This window comes from Telopea speciosissima, chromosome 5 (genome assembly GCF_018873765.1).
Source record: "Telopea speciosissima isolate NSW1024214 ecotype Mountain lineage chromosome 5, Tspe_v1, whole genome shotgun sequence".
NCBI classification, from domain to species: domain Eukaryota; kingdom Viridiplantae; phylum Streptophyta; class Magnoliopsida; order Proteales; family Proteaceae; genus Telopea; species Telopea speciosissima.
In genome coordinates this window covers 12,192,356-12,219,874 of record NC_057920.1, presented here as the reverse complement: position 1 = coordinate 12,219,874, position 27,519 = coordinate 12,192,356, and the positions used below count along the sequence as shown (strand labels likewise).

The following is a 27,519-nucleotide window of genomic DNA, read 5'->3' as shown; positions in this document are numbered from 1 at the left end:
AAAACAAAAAAAAATCATGGAGATTAGGCTTTGACAGACGGCGACAAGAGGGCCGGCGGTGTCAAAAAAAAGCAAATGGTAGAGAAGAGGAAAAGAAGAGAGGAGCTCTCTACCCAACACGTTTCAGTTTTGATGGCTGGAATTTCACTCCTCTCTGCCTCCCGTCTTCCCTCTCCATCTGTTTCTTGTCTCTTACAACCCCACCACAGACTTATCTCTCCCTCTTCCTTCAGAATTGAAGCTTCTTCTTCTTCCTTTGCTCTGTACCCTACTCAGAACCCGAAGGTCGTCGTAACCAGAGAACGCGGCAAGAATGGGAAGCTCATTAACGCTCTCGTAAGTGTTAACTTCTATCCTCCTTCTATTTCTGTACTGGGTTTTTTTTTTTTCCCTTTTTCCTTTTTTATTGGGTTTTAATTAGGCTCTTAGAAAATGGTTCCTCCGCAATTTCATATGTGTTTAGTATTTTGATTCGGCTGTCACAATTCCACTCTATGTTTTCTAGTACTTTTCTCCTAGTTGCTCTTTAGCATTTTTCTTCTAGCATTCCCTTAATTTTCTCTGGATCAGATAAGTCTAGATGGCTTCTAGGCATCCCAAACAGAAGAGTGAAGAAAATTAAGTTGCTGCATTAAATATTTGAACTTCTTCTTTTAATTAATGGAAATGTTTTCGTTGAATTATTTGTCCGGATACACTTCGTAGTTCGTAGTGATAGTCGTTTTTTATATTAGAGGAGTACTGCTTCTTATCAAGTGTTTGTCATAAAGAAAGGAAGAGAGAACCAGGACGGTTTTGGGTTTAATTTCTTTTTCCTTTTTCTGAGTCCCTTAGAAAATTACTTAGGACAGTAGAATTTTAACTATTATCTAAAATACTGCTGCTGGGGAACTCAAAACCCAGCTTGATAGATGGGCCTAGAGGCTTATGACAAACAAGTTTGTCTGGAAACAAACATTTTTAACACAATAGACCAGACTGAATAACGATTCCAAGAGTGGAGAGTTGTGTAGCCATTTAAACTGTAAGCCCACTTGGTAGCTTAGTTGACCATATGTATTCCTCAGCCTACTACATTGCAATTAGGTAATAACGAACTATGTTTTATAATCAGACTTATAATCAATCGATAGATGGTACAAATCTGAATTGAGATCCCTTTTCAACTGCCATGCTAACTAATTACATCAACTCAGCAGTGCACCAAGAGCATAATGGGATTGAGCAGCTTTAATTCTAAGATAAATTCCAATAACAATGAGTAGCTGTAGCCAAAAGGAATTAAAAAATAAAACCCTGAAATTTTACTTCTCTTTTAATTTTGTTGGGGAATTTTGAAGCCTAGCTATTTTGATGCTCAATTGAGCAAGCCAGGCGCTAGCTGACTGATGCAGACACAAGGTACCAGCAGCAGTACCAGTCTTTTGTGGATTGTATTTTCTTTCTTATTTTAAGTTTTCTGGTCCGATTAGGATTCTTCCAAAAGCTGGTCGATTGGAAGAGTTAAGAGTTATGCTTGCTTTTGCTTTTCTTTTCAGATCAGGATAGACTCCTTTTTCCCCACAAGTCAATCATGGTTTAGGGATTACTGTTAATATATGTAAAGACCTTCAAGCCTCCCATCGATATTAGTAATTATACGTATTCAGTATGCTGAAGTTGGCTCTGTTGGTTCAGTTCTTGCCTCCGTGGATTCTGGATTCCGTGATGTACCTGGTGGATTCTGGGTGAGGCTTAGGTGGATTCCTGACCTGTCATCTTCTTTTCTTTTATCTATTTTCCCATATGTCCTGCTATCAAAGTAAGGTCAGATCTAATCAATTTTATGCCTTGGGACTACCCTGCGTTCAATTATTTTCTCATCTGTTTACTGGTTGCAAATCCCTTTGATATGCTGCTTAGTTTACTCTCAGATTGCACATAACAATTCCTGTTGAGTGAATCATTGAGATTCTGATCTTGTTTCTTAAACTTTTTGATCGACTAACTCTGTTCCTGCATTGCTATCATTAATCTTAGTGATAGTAGGAATCTTCAGAAATTTGATCATTCTGATTGCAGATTGAAACCATATTTTGGAGACTTGTTCTTCCTACATAACAGGTCCATCGGTTGCAGTTTTAGGTATATCTGATTTTTTGACTGAAGATATAAAATTTCTCCTTTTATCTGATCTTGTTCCTAACCTGCGATACTGTTATTTCTATTCTTTTAGATTTATTCTGTTAGAAGTTTAGAACGTCATTACTGACTCTCTTTGATGGTCTTAATTTTAGGGTTTGGTTTTCCAAATTCAAGGGAGATTTTATAAGATAATCGTATGACCAGCTATGATTGTATGGTACAGAATGTTGGGCAGTTAAAAAATATCATGTAGATAAACCCAGTGTAGCGGAGATGGGATGTTGAGATGGATGTGTGGCAAAACTAGGAGGTTAAAGTAAGGAATGATCATAATAGAGCTGATTTGGGAGTAGCTCCGATACATGATAAGCTACAAGAAAGTCGTTTGAGGTGGCATGACCATGTTCAATGGAGGCCTTTGGATGCTCCAGTATGGAGGAGTGATTTGATTCAGATCGAAGGAACTAAAAGAGCTACGGGCGGACCTAAAATGACCCTAGGAGAAGTGGTGACGAAAAACATGCACAGTTTAGGCCTTGTATCAAGTATGACCTTGAATTGAGCTTATTGGACAGCTAGGATCCATGTAGCCGACCCTTTTATTTGGGATGAGGATGAGTTCTTCTTGTTGTTGGTTTTCCAAATTCAACAAGTTCGTCTTGTAAATACATCATATGTCAATTTTAGACTCCCAGCATAACTCTGTATGGGATGCTGGATCCAATCGTATCATATCCTGGTCAATTACTGCTATTTGTTCAGATTGTTATGCTTATTCTTTTATATCTGTGATGCAGGTCAATCGACAAACTTGTGGGTAATGGGCCCGACTAAAACGGATAGAGAGTTAGAGAGCCAGTACCCAAGTTAGATTCTGATATGAATTAGATCTTTAACATGTTATACGATTTAGCAATTCAAGAAATAGGACCAAAATAAATCGTAAACTGATATAAGAGCTGGCATTTTAGAAACAGTTAGCAATTTATGTAGTAACAGTAAAAAAAATTAGTTCATAGTTATCCAATGTTTACACTGTTGGGTGGAGGTAACTCCAAACATATAACAGTGGTTAACTAATGTATAATGGAGAAATTAAAATCAGGTTGAAGACATAACAAAATCTCAGTAAGCTCTGTAGATCAATAAACCCTAATCAACTTGTATAAAACCATCAGAGAAATCGATTAAAACAATGAGGGAATTATAGAGACCCATTTGTTGATGATGATTGTCAAAATAGAATAAGGGAATAAGACAGAAGGTTACTACTCGTGAACATCATCTAGGTTTGACCTTCAAATCCTTGGAAGAGAACCATTCTCAACCACAACCATAAAACCAAATTTTGTTCCGACACTTTTTTTAAAATTTTAAGAGGTGCGTTACATATGTGTTAGATCTTGCGGCAATCCAAGAGGGTGGGGGGGGGGGGTTGGGTCTTTTAAAATTTTGTGGCTAGATGCTTAACAAAAATAAAATGTAAGTGCGGAAGTAGATAAGAGTTTGAGTAATCACCCACCCAAGGAAGTTTGTAAAGGAAAAAGAACAGCAAGCCTTTACATCAGTACATCCACTCCAAGGAAATACTCACACTCCTTGCTTTCCGCTATCGGTCACCAAGTGATTCTTCTTGTGTTCTTCACACAAGGCAATAATACTTTGAAAATGAGAAAAAATACAACCTCTGAAACAGGCAGAATTGCAAATGAAAGTGCAATGAATCTGTCAAAACGTTTAAATCTCAAAAGAGAACAATGCTCAAATTAAATGTAATTATATTAGTATTGTGTTCTTGTTTTGAAGGTTCAGAGGTCCCTTATAAATAGCCCTTGAGAGTTGAAAAAGAAACAATCAGGATTTGACATAAGACAACTCACCGTGGACGTCTGCCGGGCTCCAATGGTACAGTAATTAATGTGTCAGGTCTTTAAGACATTTGGACATCTACACATAAGTGTGGACATCCGTTGCTGTTGGGCAGACGTCCATTGCTTCACATGGGGTGTCTCCTTTACAGGGGACACAAAATTCATGTTCCGGCTCCAATGGTACAGTAATTAATGTGTCAGGTATTTAAGACATTTGGGCGTCTACACGTAAGTGTTGACGTCCGTTGCTGTTGGGCAGACGTCCATTGCTTTACGAGGGCTTCTCCTTTACAGGGGACACAAAATTCATATTCTTGGCTCAGACGTCTGTGCCTTAGTGGCAGACATCGGTGCTGACCTGCGGACGTTTGCACAGGAGTGTGGACGTCTGTGCTGACCTGAGGACCATGAAACATACTAACTCGAGCCTGGACCTCTGTGCAAGAGAGCAGAATTCTGTACCAGAACAGCGAACCTCTGCACAAGAGTGCAGATATTCTTGACATAGATTGCTTGTGTATGGACTGAGTTAAGTCATAGAATAAAACCACCTAAGTTAGGCTGTTTGTTCCTTTAGGTTTTTAGTGACTTACTTAAGTTTTTTTCAGGAATGAGAGATGTATAATTATAGAGTTACAAGAAATATACAAACAAAAGCAAAAATCCTGTGCTATGGAGTTTGATTCCAACTTTATTGCTGCCAAGAATTCATATATTCAACTCCTGATGACTCTGAGGCTTGATGAAGTTTTCCACTATAAATCTTTAAGCTTCCATGACTTTTCTCATGAGAGGTACTTGCTGAACAGATGATGAATCTTTTTAAGGCTCCTTCATTGCTTGGGATTGATTAGACATTGCAAGGTTCATACACATTAGAAATCTCATGAACCATTATCCAACTTTTTTCATCCCAAAACAAGAGGCATGAACCCATGGTTCAACAATATGTATACATATAGCTGATCATTTATGTGTACATGTAGCCTACATCCAAGTGGTGTATATTGAAGGAGGTGGAAGAGAAGATAAAACCAGCCAACCAGCCCATCGAGCCTAGCCCAACCAGCCAACCCAATTCTTTGGGCCCAGCTGTTAGTCCATTTTCGTGAGCCCGATTTAGGCCCAACACTGCATGTTAAACGGTCCATGCATAGGGGGTTTTTATGGTCTCTGTTTTGTTTAGATTCTCTTTATGGTAGTAGTAGTTTCTAATTTAGTGAGAATGTTTCTATTTTGAGTTGTATCTAGTAATCTAGAAGTTAGATTTTGTACTGGGACTAGTTCCTATTTTATTTAGTTACTATTTTGTAGAGAGATCTCCCTCTCCATGCAAGAGGGGATTATTGGTTGTTATCAATAAAAGTGTGGCTGCCTACACCCCCCCCCCCCCCCACGATTTTGAAGTTAATAAAAGATTGGCTTTTGTTTGCCTTTGCTGTGAGAGACAGTGTGGATGGTGAGATTCCTTGCAACAGTGCTGTGATGTCATTAGGGTTAGTGAAAGACTGAGGCAGGCCTTGGTCATATCCTTTCTTCTTCTTTCACATTTCCTGCAATTCCAGCAAGGACTGAAGTTGCTCAAGACCTGTTTTCAGAGATTAGTTGCTGCCCAGTTATGCTATTGAAGAGGAGTACTGATTACAAAAGGGGAGATCGATTGGACTCCTCATGTTGACTGTACCCTGCAGATCCTGTTTCTGGCACTGCTGGAATGCGACAGTAAGGTAATGCTATTTCTTCATCTGGCCACTAAAATGAGGAGATATTTTGAAGTTCACAAGTATCTACCCTAGCCTTCCTTTGATTAAGGTTAAGGCTTGATCTACCTTGCGGATAGGAATTACTGTTGGTTTCTAAATTTTGTTCCGAGTTTTTATTTTGGTGTAGTAATTGATCTGAAACATCTAGTTCACAGGAATGAACTGATTTTTACGTCTGTTCATGGAGTGTTGATTCTGTCCATGTTCTTGTGTTATTTTGCCTTGGGGATTTGAAGATATATTAAAGAGCATCCCAATGCATGAGGCTCACGCTATTGCAGGGTCTGGGAGGGGCAAATGTACGCTGCCTTACCCCCTGCTTCGCAGGAGAGGCTGTTTCCAAGTTTTGAACCCATGACCAACAGGTTGCAATAGCAACTTAATCGTTGCACCAAGGCTCGCCCACTAGGATTTGAAGAGATATTGCTGTTTTTAATTCTGGAACTTACTTTCTATTTTCATTCCTTGGTGTAGAATTTGAAATCCAACTGTTAGATCTTCATCTTACTTTGTGAGATTGAAGAACTACAAGTTACCTACATGTGACCTGAGTTTGGGTTAATCTGAACTCTAAATTGGGGATTATTTTGGTGTTAACCTGCTGGTTTTGAGCCCTACGATTCTGCCTGTTGTGTGTAGGATTTTGAAATCTATGATGATGTTAGATTGAATCCGTCCCCAAGCCTCATAGGCCCATTTGTACCCCAAATCAAAATTGTATTCCTACTATGATTCAATCCTTTTATTATTTAAATAAAAATGAAATTAGGGAAACAATTCCTATTTTCATTCAAACTCAAATCCCATTATAATAAGGAATTGTCCTAATAAAATTGAAATTACTCCTATTTTACTTGAAACTCCCCTAAGTTATCTCAAGCACAGGCAAGGCTGAAACTAAACTCCTAAACTTATATCCGAAGCTTAATTATAAAAGAGAGAGAGAGAGAGAGAGAGAGCAAAGAGGCTGTTTCCAGACTTGAATCTGACCACTTGGTCACAATGGGGCAACCTTACCGTCACACCAATGCCTGCAGTCTCTCACCGTTGTTGCGTCTCACAGCTTCAACCATAACTCTTTTCGCTTCAATCTCTGTCCTTCTCTGCTCAGCCTCATACTCTTATTCATAATAACCCAATTACAAAGCAACCCCAATCTAATTAAGAAACTAAATAAATCTAGAAAAGGAAACTACTAATTCATAAAACCTATAAAATAGGAACTTCCTACAAAATTCAGCTGCATGCATCAAAATAGAAACCTCCATTTTAGAGAACAAAATAAAAATAGTAACAAACTGAAATTAGAAACTTAAGTCTACTTTCTAAATATGAAACTAGAAACTAAACTTTGGCAGCATTAGGATAGAAGCTTTCTCCACTTGATGGGCACAAGATCTTCTAAAAAGCATCCCCACACAAGGCAAATATAGGCTGTGATACTGTTCATGTGAATAGTACCATGAACAATGTTTGGTCTCTTTTTCTTCATATTTCGATCTACGTCAACTTGTTACTGCGAGTTGTGGTTTTGATCCCTCTCCTCCACCCCCCCCCCACCCACACAAAAAAAAGGTAATGTGTACACTTATGTGAGACTGATTTTGATTGAGTAGCATAACATCCACTAATTTTTTCCATTTTACAGGCAAAACATGGTGTTAATTGCTTGGAACTTCCTCTCATCCAGCATACAGAAGGGCCTGATTTTGATAGACTTTCTACAGTCTTAAGTGGTAGGTTGTAACTCGAGTGGGAAGTTACCTTTAACTGGTATAGAAGAATTTTATGGTGGATATTATGTGTGGATTGTTACCAACTTCAGGCCTTTGCTTTATGGGTGCATGAGTGGGTGTATTTTTTTTTGGGGGGAGGGGGGTGGTTGTTGTATGTGTTTTGCTGCTTTCTGTTCTTCTCTCTCTCTTCTTATTTTTTATCTCATAATTTCTTCAAGTTAAAATGATTCGCTGTTCACATTCTGCCCTGACAATGTGAACGAAAGAAATCGATGATTAGTTTCATTTCTATTTCTTGTTGCTTGCAGACAAAACATTTGACTGGATTGTCATAACTTCTCCAGAAGCTGGCTTGGTGTTCCTTGAAGCTTGGAAGTAAGCATTACAATTTGCTTTATGTAGTACAATACTTTCCTGTACTTGATATGGTGTATAGATGCTGCTGTTTGCTAGACTTTTTTTTTGGTAAATAACATATTGTAATCATTATCATATATTAGTGGCATATGTACTGGAAAATAAGCATGCTGTCAACTCTACAACTTGAATGTCTTAAAGTGTGACCAGCTTCAATGACGATCTTTGATCTCAGCTTGAGTAGAGATTCTGTTTTTATATCTATTTTTTGGTCTCCTATGAGATAAATGGACCTGGTACATTACTGAGCTTTTAGTTTTTATTGATAAACTGAAAGACGTTCTGTTGCAAGTCCTCTTTCGTGTACACAAGTTCTTAAATATATGTTCTTTAGCTTCTATAGCTACTATTCTTATCTTCATTACTTTCTTGCTATCTTGGGTTCTTAGCTGGTTCGATTTTCTGATACATTCTCATACGGTATTAAAGAAGCCCAAAAATGAAAGACATTTATTTGATAAGCCTTGTAGAGTCTGATCAGGTTATTATATTTTGGGCTCTGATTTTCTGGACAGCTGACTTTGGAAGGCCTTTTTTTGACTCTTCAAATACCTGCTACATGGCAAGTATAGGGCTCAAATTTTATGAACAGGCAGGGCCCAAGATTCCCTTCTCACAGGTGAAGTTTCAGCCCAGAAGGAGTTCACCATGTGGCAAAAAAAACTTATTGCTTGATCTGAGAGTTATATATAATGTGCTTTTATTTAATTTTTTCTATCACATAACTATACTTTGAATACATTTCTTCCTACAGGAGGAATTAATTATTTGATTACCTTTGAGCTTTTTTATTCCTTTGATAAAAAAACCAATAATCAAAGTGTTTGGAATGGATGTCTGTGATGCCTGACTGCAACCCAGACTTTCCCTTCCTGATTGGTGGGAAATTGCAGACCTTTTCTAAAACATGGAATGGTTGTTTATTCCTTCCCAGTAAGTCAGATAGGTTGGACGGATGAAAAGCAATGGAATGGTCTAGTAGAGTATCTAAAGTCCTTGGAGTATGTTTGGATCTAAATGGCTGAAAGTACAAGTAAAATTGCTAACACATGGGATAATATATGACCCAATTTGGATAAAGCACATGATCAATCTGGATCATACCCCATCTATCTAATGGTTGGAATCATTCCTTGTGGCACGATTAAGTCAGTCACATAGGAAGGCCTTCCTATGGTGGGCCATACAAGAACGTTCTGCTGCATAGGGCATTTTACCTCTTTTGTGATTTCTCCCCAAATTTCCTTGTATTTCTCTTGAAGGTTATTTTTGTTGAATTAACCATCCAAAGCAGTTACCCACTCAGTTTATATTCTACTAGAACTGTAGTATCTAGTTCATCTCTGAGATGGACATACAATGTGGGTGTTTAATCGAACAGGAAATAAAATATCATTCTGATTAACCACAATTATATTAATGCATTTGAGGTTATGCTCATCCTTTGAATCACTAAGCTTCAGTTGATATCAGACATTTACAGTAAGTGTTTATCTTTAGGGCTGCAGGGACCCCACAAGTTCGGATAGGTGTAGTTGGAGGTGGTACAACAAGTATCTTCAAGGAAGTAATGAATTCCGACCCGCAATCTCTCACTGTTTCCTTTTCACCATCAAAAGGTGGGTTATCTTTCCTGCACAATGTATATCTTGGCTTATTCGAGTTATATTTGATATTTTGAGGGCTGTAAATTCGTGCAGATGAAGGGTAGGTATCAGGGTTAGTTGTTTGTTTGCTCTTAATGGTTGCATGTTTCACCCAATGAACCTTCAGGGTTTTAAAACTGCAATTCAAGTAAAAAATTGAGTATCTGACACACAAGAGGAAGATTTTTTGAACCTCTAATCTTCCATCAATGTACCGAGTATGAATTTCATTTCTTTTCCTGTTACCTTCTAATCAATTTCATTTGTAATGGAAGCATGACAGCACCTACCATTTCTGTGATTAGTTGAAAAGCATGATGCCCTCTTGATTTCTAGATATATGTGACATATGTTGGAGGAAGCATTCAAGATAAAAGCATTTTGTGTCATCAAAAAAAAAAAGAAGATAAAAGCATTTCGTGGACATGCATTTCAAGGCTAATCCTCAATGGGTCCTCGACTAGTATTCCTTTAGAAATGAATCCTGCCTTTAATATTTCCTAGCATGTTATAGAGAATTTGGATGCATGCCTCCATATTGTACCCCAATCTTCTCTTTACACACATCAATATCTCCAATGTGGATGCATTGCTTCCATATTCTAATCCTGATATCCTGGTCTTCATTCCAGCTCTAGGTAGTCCTTTCGGTGCAGCTGGAGTCAATCTAGTTTGTTGTTGATTTACAGTTTGTGCAGTGAGTTTCTTAGCCAATGTGCTGATGATATCACTGAGGTCATTTTATATCTTGAGGCAGCTTTTCTATTTGTTATATTAAGTTTTGAGTTTCTGGTGGTTGGAGCAAAGATTCTACACCACCTTGCCTTAGCTATTTATGTGTGTGGATCCTCACATGGGTACAGTGGAAACCACCCATCTATTGGAGGAGGACCACTGTACCGCTGAGGTTTCAGCCATGTGGTCCACTTCAAGCATTTAAGGGTCATTATGCTGGCACTCCCTGTTTGGTGAGCACAAAAAAAAGGGCGGACCCAGTGCACAAAGCTCCTGCCACTGCAGGGTCTGGGGAGGGTCATAATGTACGCAGCCTTACCCCTGCTTTCGCAGGGAGGCTGTTTCCAGACTTGAATCCATGACCACTTGGTCACAATGGAGCAACCTTTACCATTGCACCAATGCCCGTCCCTGTTTGGTGAGCACAGTCACAGAGAAATCTTCTTGACCAACTTGGGCAGAGAAATCAAGGAACTCTAATCAGGATTTTGGATTGCTTGTATGATAAGCCAATAAGCATTGATTTCTTTCATTCTTTACAATATGAGTCTCTCCTCTAAGTTAATGTTATTATATTTTCCAGCGAAAGGAAAGGTTTTGGCTTTGGAGCTTCCCAAGCATGGGAATGGCACATGCACTGTCCTGTACCCCGCTTCGATGAAAGCTGGGCATGAGATTGGTATGTGTAGATTTGATGCATTCTCTATGCTTTATCCATCCAGTGCATACATTGTTTTCTTGGATTCTTGTGGTTGTACATTCTTTAGATAATAACATTATCTCTTGATTTTATGCTACCAATGCCTTTTTGTTTACTACCTCTCCATTTTTTTCCTCTTTATTTCATAAAGTTTGATGTTTGTCAATGTTTATGTTTGATTTTTTTTCTTTTCCAAACTGTGGTTTGACCAGTTGGAACCGGCCAGGACCGGTTAAAACTAGAACTGGACTTCTTTTGGTTAGATGCCTGTTTGGTTTTAAAAACAATGCTTATTGGCCTTGGGGGAGGACTGGAGCACCCCTTTTAGAAAAGCATACACTGAAATCAAACTTTGTATTGGAGGGTTGGTGGTTCAAAAAATACTTTGAGAATCAGGAACAAAAATTGATTGTCTTTTCGTGTTGATTTTCATTTCATACCATGCTTCATACTCAATTTAGTGCCACTATTCATGTCTTACGTAGTGATTATTTTTAATGGCACCGAGTATATTGATGGGCTTTTTCAGCAATATCTTGATGAACATGGAATTCTGTCCCAAACTTCCTACGTTTGTACACCGGAATAAAATGGCATTCCGGAGCGTAAAAACCGTCACCTCCTTGAGGTTGCCCGTGGCCTTATGTTTACCCATAATGTTCCCAAAGTCTATTTGGGTGATACTGTTCTCTTGGCTGCGTATCTTATTAATTGGGTTCGTACAGTTGTTCTCAATTTTAAGATACCCATAAGCTTCCTTCCAGACCCTTCCATTGTGTCCTCTCTCCCTCCTAAGGCCTTTGGTTGTGTTTACTTCGCCTATAATTCCTTGTCATCTCGTTCCAAACTAGATCCCAGTCTCTCCGATGCATTTTCCTTGGTTATTCGGCATCTCAAAAAGGGTATAAATGCTATCACCCCCGACTTGCCGCTTGTTTGTCACCATTGATGTTTCCTTTCATGAATCAAAACTTTATTATACGGTGTCTCCTCTTTGGGGGGAGAATTTTGAGGAAGAGGTTCTGTCAATTCCTGGCAGCTCCCCGTTAGTCATTGATACAATTCAACTTCAGGGGGAGCAATCTGATCCATCTCATGGTGCAGTGGTGAAACCGATAATTACCTTCTTGCTTCAAGAAGCAACAAGAAGTATCTGACCCACCATATTCATTGGAGCAACCTGATCCTAGTCCAGCTGAACCTGATCCTGGTTCATCAGGTAAAATTTCTCCTACTCTTGAAGAAAATCATCCTATTGTACTTCACAAGGGTGTGCGATCTTGTACTCAACATCCTTTATCTAACTTTGTTTCTTATGAGTTGTTATCTCCCTATCGTGCTTTTGTTTTCTTGTTATCTTTTGTGTCTATTCATATCCCAAGTGGAAGGCTGCCATGATAGAGGAAATGCAAGCATTGAAAATGAAATGGAACTTGGGAACTTGTCCCCAAACCAATAGGGAAGAAGTTAGTTGGGTGCAAATGGGTTTTTACAGTAAAACAAAATGCTGATGGCACTATCGAGAGATACAAGGCTCATCTGGTCGCCAAGGGTTTCACTCAAATCTATGGCATAGACTATTAAGAGACGTTTGTCCCCATTGCGAAGATGAATTCCATTAGAGCCCTGCTTTCTTGAGAAACAAATATTGGGTGGAACTAGGGATGTAAACGGATCTCAGTCGGATAGTGGCATTATCATATTCGTATCCAATTATACTCAGACGGATTCAGATAATATCCTATCGGTTTTCAGACGGATTCGAATAATTTCCTGATAGTGATTTTTTGAATACAGGTTCTCCTAAATGGATATGAACACAGATCGAATACGAATTTTTGACTATCCGTTGACATCTTTACCGTTTTTATGATGAGGATTAGGGTTGAGACTTGAGAGTTCAACAACTACCCTTTCTTCTACTCTTCGTAGTCTTTGATTTTCTTACGTTTTTTACTTTTGATTTTATCTTGTATTTATTTTAATAGATATGTGATTCCATGTATCATATTGCATACAACAATATATATAAACCAATATCAAATCTAGAAAAAGAATCACATTATCTTAACTTATAAATTTATAAAAATAAGATAACAAAATCCAATAAGGTAACTTAAAAGGATAGATGAACATAGAGATATATTTCAGATATTTTATTACTGGCGGATTGCTAAACGAATCGGATAATAATCGGTCAGATAGGGGGATTATCATATTCGTATCCGATTAGTTTTGGACAGATTCAGATTCTCCTAAACGGATACGAACGCGGATCGAATACGGATTTTTGAATATCTATTTACATCCTTAGGTGGAACCTTCAACAACTGGATGTCAAAAATGCCTCCCTCAATGGTGACCTTGAAGAAGAAGTCTACATGGATATTCTCTAGGATTTGGATCTGCTTCTACTTTTGGCTGTGTTTGTCAGTTAAAGAAGTCCCTTTATGGCCTTAAACAATCTCCTCGTGCATGGTTTGGAAGATTCTTAAAGACTATGCAAAGGTTGGTTATAAACAGAGTCACGCAAACCATACTTTGTTTGTCAAGACCAAAGCAGATCAGGTCACTGCCCTCATCGTATACGTGGACGATATAGTAATCACAGGCAACGATGATGCTGAAATCTCAAAGTTAAATAACTCAGTTGGCAGAACTGCAGAAGAATTTGAGATTAAGGATCTAGGACCTTTCAGGTACTTTTTGGGGATTGAAGTTGCTCGATCTAACAAGGGTTTCTTCATTTCTCAATGAAAATATGTTTTTGACCCTCTCAATGAGACTGGCATGTTGGGTTGCAAGTCTGCAGAAGCTCCCATTGAGGTCAACCATCAACGTAGTAGTGCAAGTGGTGACCCAGTGGACAAGGAGCAATATCAAAGGCTTGTTGGCAGGTTAATTTATCTATCTCATACTTGGCCTGACATCGCCTACGCCGTGGGAGTTGTTAGCCGATTTTTTCATGACCCTCGTTAGATACATCTTGAGGTAGTATATCATATCTTGAGATACCTGAAGCCTGCTTCTGGCAAAGGGATTCTTTTCTCCATTAAGGATCACTTAAAGTTGGAAGCCTTCACAGATCCTAACTGAGACAATTCTATTGATGATTGGCGATCCATTTCAGGGTATTGTTCCTTCCTTGGAGGTAACCTAGTCACTTAATGAAGCAAGAAGCAATCAGTAGTGTCCCACTCTAGTGCAGAAGCTGAATATTGTGCAATGGCTCAGGGCATTTGTGAACTCATGTGGCTCAAGGGCCTCCTACATGATATGGGAATCACAGTTGAAGAGCCTATGAAATTGTTCTATGACAACAAGGCTGCCATCAGCATTGCTCATAACCCTGTTCAGCACGATAGGACTATGCACATCGAGGTTGATAGACACTTCATCAAGGAAAAGCTCAATCAAGGTCTAGTCTATATTCCATTTGTCACTTCTGACAACCAACTGGCTGATGTATTGAAATGTAAGGAGTTTCATCCTATTATCTGCAAGTTGGGCATGTATGATATTTTTGCACCAACTTGAGGGGGATTGTTGAGATAACTATGCCTACTCACTGTCTAGTCGTTATAGATAGTGATGAACTGATGATGAGTCATAGACACCGTACTTTCCTTATCAGTTCTCTTGTAATCCCATATATAAATAAAGGGACCTCTGTCATTATATACAAGTCAAATCATTCACCCATTCTCTGATTCAACTCTTACCTGTTCCACCATTTCAAAATTAGTTTATTTTTTGGCAATTCGTAGTAATCTTTGTTTACTGAAAATATTAAAGAAATTCAGTGGACATCTTAACTCAATTCAAGCTGAACCTTCTCCCAACTAAATGGAGTTGGCTACATGGATCATGTTTTTCTATTCAAAAGTACGAAAGTCTAGGGTTCCATCATGCTATAGGTTTGGCCAAGGTTTTTGCAATGCTGGCTTCCCCCATGATGCATCAACCCTCCTTTGTCTGGACTTGGGAATGGTAGCACAGAAACACTGTGGAGTTAAAGAAATTCACTGAACATAAAAGAGTAAAAGGATCACAATACAGATTGTGGTTAATAATTGTCCCTGTTATTAATAACTGGGTAATTCATGGTCAATTTGGTAAAATAAGGGGGAGTCAAAGAGAGATCTTAAGATAGGTTTCTAGTTCGTACTTGTTGACTGCGGCAAGGAATTGTTTCTTTTCTTGCTTTTGTTTTGTCTCTATTTCTTTTTCCTTTCATTTACTATCCATGATTTTCCCTTATGATAATATTTTGGTGGAGCATCTTTTGTATCATTTATGCTGAATCAGTTTTTCTTCTATCTTCTAATGGTGAGTCTGTTTTCTCATTTTTATAATTCAATGACTCTGATACTGAATTTTTTTATGCAAGTATGATGCATGTATGTCACCACGGTTCCTGTTACTTCACATTCTTCTCTATAGCACCTTTGCTTACATCTGCTCTGCAAAGTATTTTTTTGATCCTTGGCATTGGAAAATGGTAATCATTTACTCCAGTTCTTTTTATGACCCTTCCTTCATACCAGGAACATTGAACTGGTTATCCTATGAGGATCAATGTTTGCAGAGGAATGGGTTCTAAATCTTTAGATTGGTTTCATCCTACTAGGTCTTGCTAGTAGAGACTCCCTCGATGAAGGAAGAGAAATTCAATAGCATTTTATTCTTCATTTAAAACCCACAAAAAAAAAAAAGAACCCTAAGATCTAATAGTTGCATAGTTTTGAAATTAGTAAGCTTTTCTGTTTGTAGAATTACTAGGAGTACTAAAATGCCCGGTTGATGTGGTATATGTTGCAGAGGAAGGTCTATCAAATCGTGGATTTGTGGTCACAAGGCTTAATACATACTCTACGGTAAAAACATCTTGATCTTGTTGTTTATGAATGGGATTCTTGAAAGTCCCTTTTTTAATGCATTCTTGGTTCTTTCTGCTAAGGTTTCATTCTTCCAAATGATGTTATTTAGGTACTAACAGTAGCATCTGTTTTGCATTGATACTAATATTCAATGTGGACATGAATGAGTTATTAGTGACACCCCTGTTTTTAACTTTTCCCTTCTGTACCCTCCGGGTGTTTGTTAATTTCTGTGTTGGAAAGAAAGCATCTGTCTCTCCATTTGAGCAGTGCTGAACCATTTTTGTATTATGGAAATCATATCTACCATGAAGTTACTTGAATCCTTCATTTCTGTCCATGTATATGTCATTCTCTCCTATCTCTTAATAATCTCTAGATATTGATCCATTCATTTCTCTTCCCCCTTACTATTGGTCTAAATGTTTTCCGTACCTCACTTTAGGTGTTATGACTAATTGTGCCCATAGTAGTTTAATTCGCCCAAAGAATTCACGAATTATTTGGTTGGACTGAACTTTACGTATTATTCATCCGCATCCAACTTTTCCCAATGATTCGGAATAATATTCCCAAATTATGTGTTTAATTTGGTTAAACCCCAATTATACGAATAATTCAGGGATAATTTGGGTATTAAAGTTTAAAAAAAAAGAAGCTCTTTTACAGATTAGGGACTTAGGGTTTTCAAATTTCACTTCGTATTTCGATTTTCAACTTCAAGGGAGAGAGATACTGCCAGTGTTCAAATGCTGCGACATGCAAGGTGCAACCAGCAGACCACTAGTCTTCCTGGCGTCCCAAGACCCCCCACATTTCTGCAACTCACCTAAGCGTAGCTCCCAATGGCCTCATCCTCTGTGTGTTTGTTGCTCTTTCCCGCACCCCTTTCTTCTATATTTGTTTTAGTGTGCGCAACAGCGTGAGAAAGGAATAAGAAACTGCACTACAGTCTACAAGAGATGTAGCTTCATATGTGATGCATTGTATCCACCAGCCCCAAGCACCCATTTGTCCTTTTATCCCATGCCACCATGTCGCAAATACATAGATGATACTATGATATGTATATTATATCTTTTTCTAGGAATGCAACCCGCAACTTGAATACTTGATATAGTTACAATGCTGAGCATTTAATGCCCATTCCACTCTCCCTCTCTTCCAACGTCTTTTTCAAGCATAATTCGAAAACTCGTCTCGACCAGGTTGAGATTCTCAAGATCTCAGCAAGACTGCATTTTTTGTTGTTTCGGAATGATGTTTCGGTTGGCTCTGAAACTTTTATGGAAGCTTGATTTAGGATTAATAAACATATTTAAATCTTCACACTGAAAAAAAAAAAAACAAAAAAACAAAAACAATTTGGTGTTTTGGATTTGCACCCTTGGTTAGTCGTAGAGAACAAACCCTTAATGTAATATTGCCTATTCTACATGTTATTTGAATGATATGACTTATGAGACATAATTGGCAAGTAAAACAAGTAAATTATGCCATAATGGATGAAGACACATAATACTGAATAATTATTTAAGAAATAGTTGAAGACTTAAAGTTTCTGCTACAAACTCCTCCATGTGAAGTGTGTTCACAATGCATATTACATAGACACCCAACAATGAACAATACATTAGTCATAGACACTCTACTTCACTAGTCTTCCGTGTCCCAACTCCCAACAATACAATCAATCTCTTTGTAGTGATGTGGCAACCCCCAGTAGTGTATCCCAGTTGTATTTAGTGATGATTTTTGGCCAAAAAGTTAAGAAACAAGGTTTTCCTCGTCTATAGTAAAAAAACTCTTCTCTGTCGAGTTACTTCGAAATTTCGAAGTGTGATCTTGAGTTGGTAATGTGGAATGTAGTAGCTTTCTGAGATTTCGGTGAGACAGTACAAAGTATCGAAATCTCGCCAAAATTTCGGTCAAGATATTTGAGTTAGTGCATATTCTATGTCTCGTATGTAAACTCGTCTCGAGTAGCTCGAGATTCTTGAGATCTCGGTGAGTTTTAGAACTATGTGCTCAAGCAACGACTCCTTTTCAAATGCACTCTTTCCAGTGGCTACATTCCAACGATTATATTTCAAAGTTGTATTCCAAGGGCTCTTTTTCCCCTCCCCTATATATGTATCTTTTTTGTTTGGAGAAATAAAGTTAATAATTTGTATTTTTGGAACTTGTGGGCATGCCATGGTGAGAGGCCCCATTGCGAGTTTGAAGTTCTCTAGTGGTGAGTCCCCAAGAGACCCTTGAGTTAAGTGGTCTTCTTTGACACTTGTTATCTTGTACTTTCTTCATTTCCTATCTTATTAACATATTATTTTTTTCGAGCTACATCATGACCCCAGGTGTATAATTTTTCTCTAAGAATGCAACCCGTAACCCCATGTGTTGTCATCTTCCATAGCATGCATCTACTACTCGATCACTTCACACTATGACACCACCCCCTAACCCCGACCCACCCTGGTTATATTTTTCTCTCTTTTTGTTTTTCATCTTTATCTATATAATTCACGTTTCTTTTGTTGAGTATGTTATTTATGGAACTTGTGGGTGTGTCATGATGAGCCCCGCATTGTGAGTTTGAAGTCCTCTAGTGGTGAGTGAGTCCCCAAGAGACCCTTGAGTTAAGTGGTCCTCTTTGACATTTGTTATCTTGTACTTTTCTTCATTTCCTATCTTATTAACATGTTCTTTTCGAGCTGCATGACAACCCCATGTGTATAACTTTGCTCTAAGAATGCAACCCGTAACCCCATGTATTGTCATCTTCCATAGCATGCATCTACTACTTGATCACTTCACACCATGACACCATGACCCCTAACCCCACCCTACCCTGGTTTTATTTTTTTCTCTTTTTTTGTTGTTCATCTTTATCTTTATAATGCATGTTTCCTTTGTTAAGCTTAACATACTCATGGATGTTATTCCAATGTTATTTCAATTTTTATATCACTTGTGTGTTATGAAGAAATAATAATTGATTGATAATGAGGACATGTTCATCAAAATTTGAAAATGAACATTCAAATTTGTCTGAAATTTGTTTTGGTAAATGAATAATTCCCGAATCAATCCAAATCTGAATTTTATTTTTCAAATCTGCATTATTTTACTACATTGTTGACTGAATTCTTAAATTATCAAAACAAATCATTCCGAATTACTATCCTTCCGAATAGTTCCTGAACCTGAATTTGTTAACATTGATTGTGCCACGTTTTCTTTCTCAGGAAAAGGTTTTGTTGGTATATTTTCTTATTTTCTTTATATTTACAATTTTGTTGTTTAGATATTTACTTGCTACTATCCCTACCTTACTCCGATTATCACTTCTCCTCTGTACAAAATTTTTATAGCCACTAATGTCATTGGTTTTCTCTCTCCTTCAAATAGTTTCTAGCAAACATGCTATGTTTCTTCTTTTCATTGTGAATCAATAAATACTCTGATCCATCAATTTTCCTCATACTCGAGGTTGCTAAGTGAATCCTACCCTAATAAACTTCTTCATGGTTCAAGATTTTGGTTCCAAAATATTTCGACTGAAACCTGTATGATTTCGGCATTTCAGTGAAGGGTTTTGAGGCCCAAATGTCAAATTAGGTCTTGGACTTCTAGGAATCCTAATTTTAGGCACTCTAAATTTTGTGGAACCCTTGGATTTTAAAAAATCATACCCAAAATGATAGTTTGACTCCAGAGCCTAGTTTGGTAGTATATGTTGTCTATTGTTGTATACATTTTCTAAGTTTACTACTAGAACACATGAATTCAATACATGATCAATATGATCACCAACTTGGACTATTCAGTTGTTTGCTAATTCCATTAATATGATTATGAGCTAGGACTATTCAGTTACATTTGGCCAATTGAGTGAGTTTTCTTAATTGAGCTCTAGCATACTCTGCATTATAGCAGGTACCTGTTCATGATGTGGATGAAACAATATTGGTGCAAGCACTTTCTTCTCCAGTTGTTGCAGTAGCTTCCCCTTCAGCAGTTCGGTAAGTGTTTGATTGTCACTGTTATCTAAGTTTATTAGATAGCATCTCCCACGCTTTGGCTTAAGAATATTTTATTTCTATATTTCTGTAAATCATTCCTTGCAGCTGTTGCACTGGTCTCTGACTGTTTTTTGAACCGAACTTGAATGACAATGATGAGAGAACAATCCATGTATGCTCTACATTCTTGTGCAAACACACCAACAGCCTTGGTCTCCCTTGCTACTCTTTCTCTTCCTTTCTTGCACATACACTGTCACATTATAACTGAAATGGAAAAGGGCCTACTGTCAAGTTATTTGCTATTTTTTTTTAACTGAAATTCAGTTCTATTGCAACAGGGCTTGGGTGAATCTTATTTCAGAACCGGGGAAGTGGAATAATTCTATTGCTTGCATTGGTGATACTACTGCTTTGGCTGCTAAAAGTTTAGGCTTGAAGAATGTGTACTACCCTACAAGTCCTGGTCTTGATGGGTAACCTCTCTCTTTGAAGCCTAATAAGTCTAGGTGTTATTTTTTTTTAATGGAATCAATTGGTTGAACTCTTAACAAAATGATGTGGCAGTAAATTCATGCTGAAATACATGGAAACATGCACAAAGACATGCAATGTATTACTACATTCCCCTCTCTTCGTTTTATCTAGGGAAAATTGGGCTGGGCTAGGATTTTGGAAACCCAGGCCCAGCCTGAGGCCATTTTTACCCAGTTGGGCCTGCGTGGCCCAGCCCAACCCAGTTGGCACAAAAGTTTTAACACTAAATGAAGAAATGCTTTTGTTAAGAGAGATGAAGAAAGGATTTTAACTCAGGTCTAGGGATGGCAGACCAATGCAGTTATCATTCTGACCAAACCCGAGGCCTCAACCCTAACCCAGCCAAGCCCAGACTTGGACTGGTACTTCTCAATCCTAGCCCAGCACATAAGCTGAAATTTCCTGCCCAAGCAAGGTAAAAATTGGGTGGGCTGAACTAGGGCTTGGGTTTTGAGGCTCAGGTTTCACTCATACATTATGCTTAGTAATAGTTTAGAGTTCACAAGCTGCCACATGGCCAATACATGCCTCCTTTCATGTGATAGAGGAGCCCACATCCCATCTCATTGGCGCAATTTCATCCATGAATGACTAACGGAAGTGGCTCAAATTCAAGCTGAATTTTCACAAATATATGAAATTGATATCCTATACTTTCCATCTTGTGCATTGTCATAATTTTTTCAAACTGTGGACTAAATCATTTCAGCTTGTTAGGGGTGGAAACTGAACGGGTTCATGTAGGTTGAGTTAGGTTGTCAAGGGGAAATCAAAATTCATAGTTGTCAAGGCGGCGGCGCGTGGCGTCCAGTCTGATTTTCTGGGCCAAGGCGACAAGCCGCCTTACTTGATGCAGAAAAGGCGATTGCCTTGGACGCCTGGCCCACCTTGCTGCTTGGGCGGGGTGCCTTAGTATATTGTTGTTTTCCCCCTCATTTCTTCTTCTTTCTGGAGTTTTGAGATAAACAGTAGTAGTGTAGTCCTAGATAGACAAGGGTCTACTAGGAGCCAGGTAATTCAGGATCTCACAAATCTGCTGGCCGATTGGGACAGAATTGGGAATTAGGGCAGAATTAGGGTTAGGTTTAGGGTAGAAGAGTTGAATCTTATTTGAATAAACTAGTCAGGCTTTTAGAAGTCTAGTGATGTAGGATTGATAAGGTTTAGGTGAGGAATTGAAATTCAGAAAATTAGGGTTAGGGTTTTAGGTTTTGGGAAATAGAAAAATAGGTGAAATTAGGGTTTAGGATTGGATTTCTGGAGAGGACTCTTGGTCGAGTGTTAATGGCAATGAGAGGGAGTTTGGTTTTACTTTGGTGAGGTTTGAATGGCTGGATAAGTCTAGACAGGTTTTAGGGTTTTAATGGTGATGAAGGGGAACTAGGGTTAAGCTGTTGGGATAGGCCAGAAGTTAGGCTCGAGTGTAGGGGGTGCTAAGAAGGAGCTATGGTTCAAATATGGTGGGATTCTAATGGAGGAATGAAGCTGTAGTGGTTTAGGGTTTAAGGATTCAAATAAAATAAAAGGGGGGATGTTAGGGTAGGCTGTCGAGGATTAGGAGAAAAAGGGGATGACTAAAACTGTAAAATACTTACTGGAATATGCAGGTTCTTCAATGGCAGCAGCTTCGAAGAACTAGAAGAAGGACCTCCTGATCTACAAGAAGCAAGGAGTCTATTGGAGTCCATCAATCCCTGTCACCTTGATATGACTCACAAGGCAACCTTGATATTGCTCACAAGGCACACTCTCACAGAGCAAAGCAACAGCAACAATGGCAGTAAATAAGAGAACCGATTTTTTTAAAGTCTGAATATTGTGGGGAGCCTTCCCACGATTTTATTAATATAATAGGCCAATGGTCCAAGTCCTAAATCTATTACAACTCTTCCCTCTTCAGAAATCATGGAGGGGTATGATTAAAACAACTTAAAACAATTAAAACATCTAAATTAAAAAGATTCCTAAGGAACCAGTAGAAAATAAGACCCTAACAAGTAACAACCAATAGGATATTTGTTGGAATATGTACTCCAGAATACCCCCACAGTATTCTGGTCTTTTTGGGGTAGTTTTATTCTTCTTATGTTATTTAGTGTAAGTGGGCTTTGTGGGTTTTAGTCCTACATCGCCTAGTTTAGTCTCTTTGTAATTTCCCCTTACCTATCAATGAATATAACAAGTCATCCATTCTCTCATTCTCTCTTTCTCTCTTTCTAACCCACGATTCTGCCAACATGGTATCAGAGCTGGTCTGATCTCGGTTAGAAAAAGAGAAAACCCTACTCCATCTCTCCAATCGATCGCTCCTTCTTCTCTCTCTCTCTCTTGGCTTCTCTTTCTCTGGTTTTCTTTTTCTTTTTTTTTGTAAGAGGGCAGCACTAATGAGGAAAACCTAAACCAATGATTTAGTGGCTGCCCTCCCTACAACCTACCTCTTTTTTTCATACTTGTGATTATGTAAACATTGATTTGCTCAGGTTCTGATCTGCTTTTTTGGAGATCTATTTTCTACAGTGTGTTTTTTTGGAATTGATTGCTGTTCTGTTTGAAGATTCCTTGGAGATCGATCAGGGTTATTATTGGGAACAGCTCTTTTTCTTGGCCAGTTTCAGATCTGGTTCTTGTTTGCGGCTGTTTTTATTCGAGGAGTTTTATTCCTTGTTGAGTATGTGATACGCTCCTGCTACTACGATACCCTTGCTACCGTTAATGGTTGAAGGAGCTCTACTGCTATGGTTGGGTTCTTGGATGAATATGTGTCGGTTGCTTGCCGCTGTTCCTTTTAGAGGACTGGTTCGAAGGTGGAAGAAGAAGGACATCCACTTGCAATTTTCTGCTGGGTGTGTTATTTGTCTGGGGATGGGGCTGCTAGTACTGCCCTTTTATTTTTGTTATTATGGAGTGATTCTGTTGGAGAAGATGACTGCTGTTGTGTGAATTGAACCAACATCTGAAGAACCTCCGTTCGTTGAAGGTGCAGCCCTCTCTAGAAGAAAAAGGTCCTGCAGATTTACATATTGGTTTCCTGCTGGGCTGGTTGCGGTGTTTGGTGCTCTGGTTGTATGGTGTTTGCAGCAACTGTGGTTTACTTCTCTTCCCTTGCGAGATTTTGCTGGGTTGCCGCTGCATCCACGACTACCGCCCCGGTTTCGTGAAGGAGACGAGAGGGTCTCAAAGTTATTGATTTGATGGGGAGCCTGACTAAAGGATTTCTCTGCTGCATCGAAGCGAACAGATCCTTTTTTTCAGCCTTTGCTGGTTCCTCTTCTTCCCTGGTTTCTCTGTCGTAAGGTTGAAGACAACCTTCGTAAGTTGGTTTCTTAAAACCTTATTTTGTGATTTCCCATAATACCCTTCCTTCTATCTCTTATTATCTTTTATCCATTTTTTACATTCCTTTCCTAGTTTACCCTTTCTACTAGGGAATTAAATTATTTTCCAAATCTGTCCTTGCACAACACATATTAAATCCCACTTGTGTCCATTCCCCAATTTGACTACCTAATTGACCCCTTGCAAAACTCTGGTTATTTACGGAACTGCCATTACTTTTTAATACATTCCCCTATTTGACTACCCAATTGATCCTTGAAATTTCTGGTTTATTACCAGTTTGCCTTTTAGCTTGGATTGTATTTAAAAGTGGATTTCCACCAAATTACAGCCATGCCATCCTTTTTTCCAACACCGTTCCCTTTAAATAATTCTAATTCCCTTCATATCCCATACCTTTGGTATTTATCCATAACACCTTTGGAAACTTCGAGTAAATTACAATTTTGCCATTCCTTCCTTTTTATTTACCCATTGCACCATTGGAAAATTCTGGAAAGTTATGTTTTTGCCATTAGACCTTACATCATCTCCATTATTTGTTCACGTGTATTATTACACGTGGGGGGGGATTATGTACAATACACCTGCAAACATTGCAGAACGCAGAACTTGCAGGAACATTGGTGCAAAACATAGAGGATCAGTTTTCTCCACCATTGCCATCGGGTATCCTTTGTTATTGGGTTGAGTTTGCCGTAAGGGGGAGATTGAAGTATTGAAGAGTATTGAAGATATTTGGTTGTTGCCTATTTGAAGACTTTCAGTTGGGTTGATACAGTTTTTTTCCGCTGGCTGATTCAGTTTGTTTTCGTTGTTTGGTGCTCTAGTTATTTCACTTCAAGATTCTATGTCACTATGACAATCTGAGATTCATCACTGGATAGCTATTGAAGATTGTTGAAAGCTGCCTTTTTTCGAAGACATTCCAGTCCCGGTTTGCTGATCATGTCTGTCCAAGTTTCGAAGATCTATTTTTTCAAGTTCTTGAAGGTTTATTTGGGAGCTGCATTTATATGTCAAGCTGGATTCTACTGCAACTTAGTTTTTTTCCATTTTGTTCAAGTTGGGCATTAGTACTTTGTATGCGCCAACTTGAGGGGGAGTGTTAGCATTATTAGTGGTTCTTTTTTCTTTAGTTCAGGTTGGATCTTCTTTCTTTACTTATTTGTATAATCCAGCTTGAGGGGGAGTGTTGGAATATGTACTCCAGAATACCGTGGGGGTATTCTTGTCTTTTTGGGGTAGTTTTATTCTTCTTATGTTATTAAGTATAAGTGGGCTATGTGGGTTTTAGTCCCACATCGCCTAGTTTAGTCTCTTTGTAATTTCCCCTCTATTATAAATAGAGGGGCTTACCTATCAATGAATATAACAAGTCATTCCATTCTCTCATTCTCTCTTTCTAACCCACGATTCTGCCCACAATTTTTTTACTTAAATTGAACCAAGTATGAACTGGTTCAATTTAAGGGTTTATAATTAAACTGAAAAAAACTAAGTATGGGAAATAACTAAAGCTGAAAAAACTAAGTATGGAAATAACTAAGGCTCCCAACTATGGCCCTATGATTAGGACAGCTTCTTCAGCTTGTGTATGCTTGGATCTGCATCAAGTAGCTGCATCATGTAAAATTCTTGAGTATATAGACTATAGATTGTGTTATTGTGAATGCCAATTCACAATATTTTATATGCCAATAGTTTCAACTGCAACATATAAAATTCCGGTGTTATTGTATATGCCAATTCACAGAGGAACATATAATGATATGTTTATTTATACAAGGTTTTTGACACCTCAATTGATTTATTTTTATTGCTTTGTTTTTTAATGAATGTGCTTATATTATATTTGTTTATTATATGTTGCTTTTCTCATATCAGGTCATTATTAACATAATTATATCATGTTGCATTGTTCTGGATTTTATGTTGATGCTAGCATATTATATAATTGTGTATCCAAAAAATATATATAATACACGCCAAGGTGGGTGCCTAAGTGCCCTCCACTGCCTTGTGTCACCTAGGTGCCTTGACAACTAAGCATCAGATTAAATGGTTCGGTGGAGGTCAACCCAAATGGGTCCCATGCCCAAACCCAGCCCTTTAAATAATTGTGCTGTTGGGCTGAACCCAATCACAGCCCGCTTATTAATTCGTTGGTCCAGACTGGCAATTGCCACACCTAGAATTGTACAAATGAAAGGGATGTGTAGCCTTTTGATCACATGGACCAACCTAATACTGTGATGTGACAGTTTGTGAAGTTAAACCCAAACTGGGCATCGTGGATCCTAAGTGTAGAAAACCTAGGACCTGTAACCAGTAACTCTAGAGAGAAGAAAAGAGAGAAGAGAAGATGGAAGTTGTAAAATATTTGAATTAATTAATTGATAGGGGGAAATTACAAATAGACTAAACTAGGCGATGTGGGACTAAAACCCACATAGTCGACATAAACTAATAACATAATAAATAAACTAACCCCAAAAGGACCAGAATACCCCCACGGTATTCTGGATTACATATTCTAACACTAAGATTACCCATTTCTTCATTGAATTTGGTGTTGCAGTCGCCACTCTTATGATTCAATAGGTGTGCTTGTGCCTGTCCAAAGTCTGCACTATCTCCTATAGAATTTTTGAGTTTCATTCATTTTCTACAGATGTGAGTTTTTAGTTTTATTTTGTGAATAGTGAGGCAAAGAAAAATTTATTCACAGTTTTGATCCCATGCATCCCTCAGGTCTCTTTTGTTCTGATTTCCTGCATGCATCAAATAAACCTAAGTAGTAGTCTGATTGGCTGGTCCACTAATCTACATTATGTTTGAGGTGGGTCTGAAAATTCTTTAATGAATGAAATTGTGATGATGACAATTAGGGGCCACCAGTTGATGCAATGGTAAAACATGGAGTTGCAAGTTCCGGTTTGAGGGCAACCAATTTGTTCAGAAAAAGAAAAAAGGGGAAGATTAGGACATCTTAGGACCCTGGAAAGGAGAACTTGCTCATGCTCTTCTTCTTCTTCTTCTGTTATTTTTTTGACAATTGTTGTGCTTTCTTGATAGACCTTTATCATCTTACTAATTTGTATTGCTGCTTTAGCTGAACCCACCTCCTACATAAACATGATTGACTTGTTCTTAGTACGGCTGTATTCATAAACAGCATACTTAGATTATTATAAAAAAAGAGCTTTTTGCTCATTGGTTATCTTTGTCTTGGCAGGTGGGTTGATAGCATCCTAGAAGCTATGAGAGTTCATGACCAACTCAAAAAGGTCAGAATAAGATGATATTCTACTTTGGTCACAGCATTTTGTTGTTTGTTTTGCGTAGAGATCAATCAAGTTGTATTTTTCTTTCTTCCTTATGCTATCTCAGGCTGTGGCTTGTTGACAATTGTTGACAAGGAAAAAACAAGTGCAGGACTAAAGCAAGTAACTTTTGGCTTTGCCAATGCTCGTGAGGATCAATAATCTATGTAAACCAGAAAAATGCCAGAGTAGGATGTTTGTGAGTGGGGGAGAACTAATGCAGCAATCACTTAACTTTCCTTCAATAGCCTCCATTATGCTCAAGTGGGCAGTAAGCCAGGAAGCATTTGTTTTGATGATCGGGAAGCCATCAAGTCGATACCACGGTGAGGAGACTATCTAAATTTTCTTGTGAATATCCAACATTGTAAATAGTTTGATTTTGATCTTAATTGAATGCCAACATGCTAGTCTGGAGGTCATTCT

General features: G+C 38.3%; 1 protein-coding gene across 4 annotated transcripts; it reads left to right on the top strand.

Moving 5' to 3' along the window:
• The first annotated feature begins 74 nt into the window (after positions 1-74).
• LOC122662484 (uroporphyrinogen-III synthase, chloroplastic-like) lies at positions 75-27,519 on the top strand. 4 transcript variants are annotated; one of them, XM_043858131.1, is made up of 11 exons: positions 75-336; positions 7,407-7,494; positions 7,803-7,869; positions 9,412-9,530; positions 10,876-10,971; positions 15,814-15,869; positions 19,809-19,894; positions 20,236-20,370; positions 27,006-27,057; positions 27,206-27,266; positions 27,302-27,519. In XM_043858131.1, exons 1-10 carry the CDS (start codon positions 76-78, stop codon positions 27,209-27,211), a joined length of 966 nt encoding a protein of 321 aa, XP_043714066.1. In that variant the 5' UTR covers position 75; the 3' UTR covers positions 27,212-27,266; positions 27,302-27,519. The 4 variants fall into 4 exon arrangements, with proteins under 4 accessions (XP_043714066.1, XP_043714067.1, XP_043714065.1 ...); XM_043858132.1 differs by having other exon boundaries at positions 27,206-27,275; positions 27,317-27,519; XM_043858130.1 differs by having other exon boundaries at positions 76-336; positions 27,161-27,266.

Bases quoted from the DNA above. Each gene is read 5' to 3' on its own strand.
- LOC122662484 (XM_043858130.1), top strand. From the start codon at position 76: ATGGTAGAGAAGAGGAAAAGAAGAGAGGAGCTCTCTACCCAACACGTT. The intron at 7,495-7,802 runs GTAGGTTGTAAC...TGTTGCTTGCAG, and splicing joins ACTTTCTACAGTCTTAAGTG to ACAAAACATTTGACTGGATT. The intron at 9,531-10,875 runs GTGGGTTATCTT...TATATTTTCCAG, and splicing joins TTCCTTTTCACCATCAAAAG to CGAAAGGAAAGGTTTTGGCT.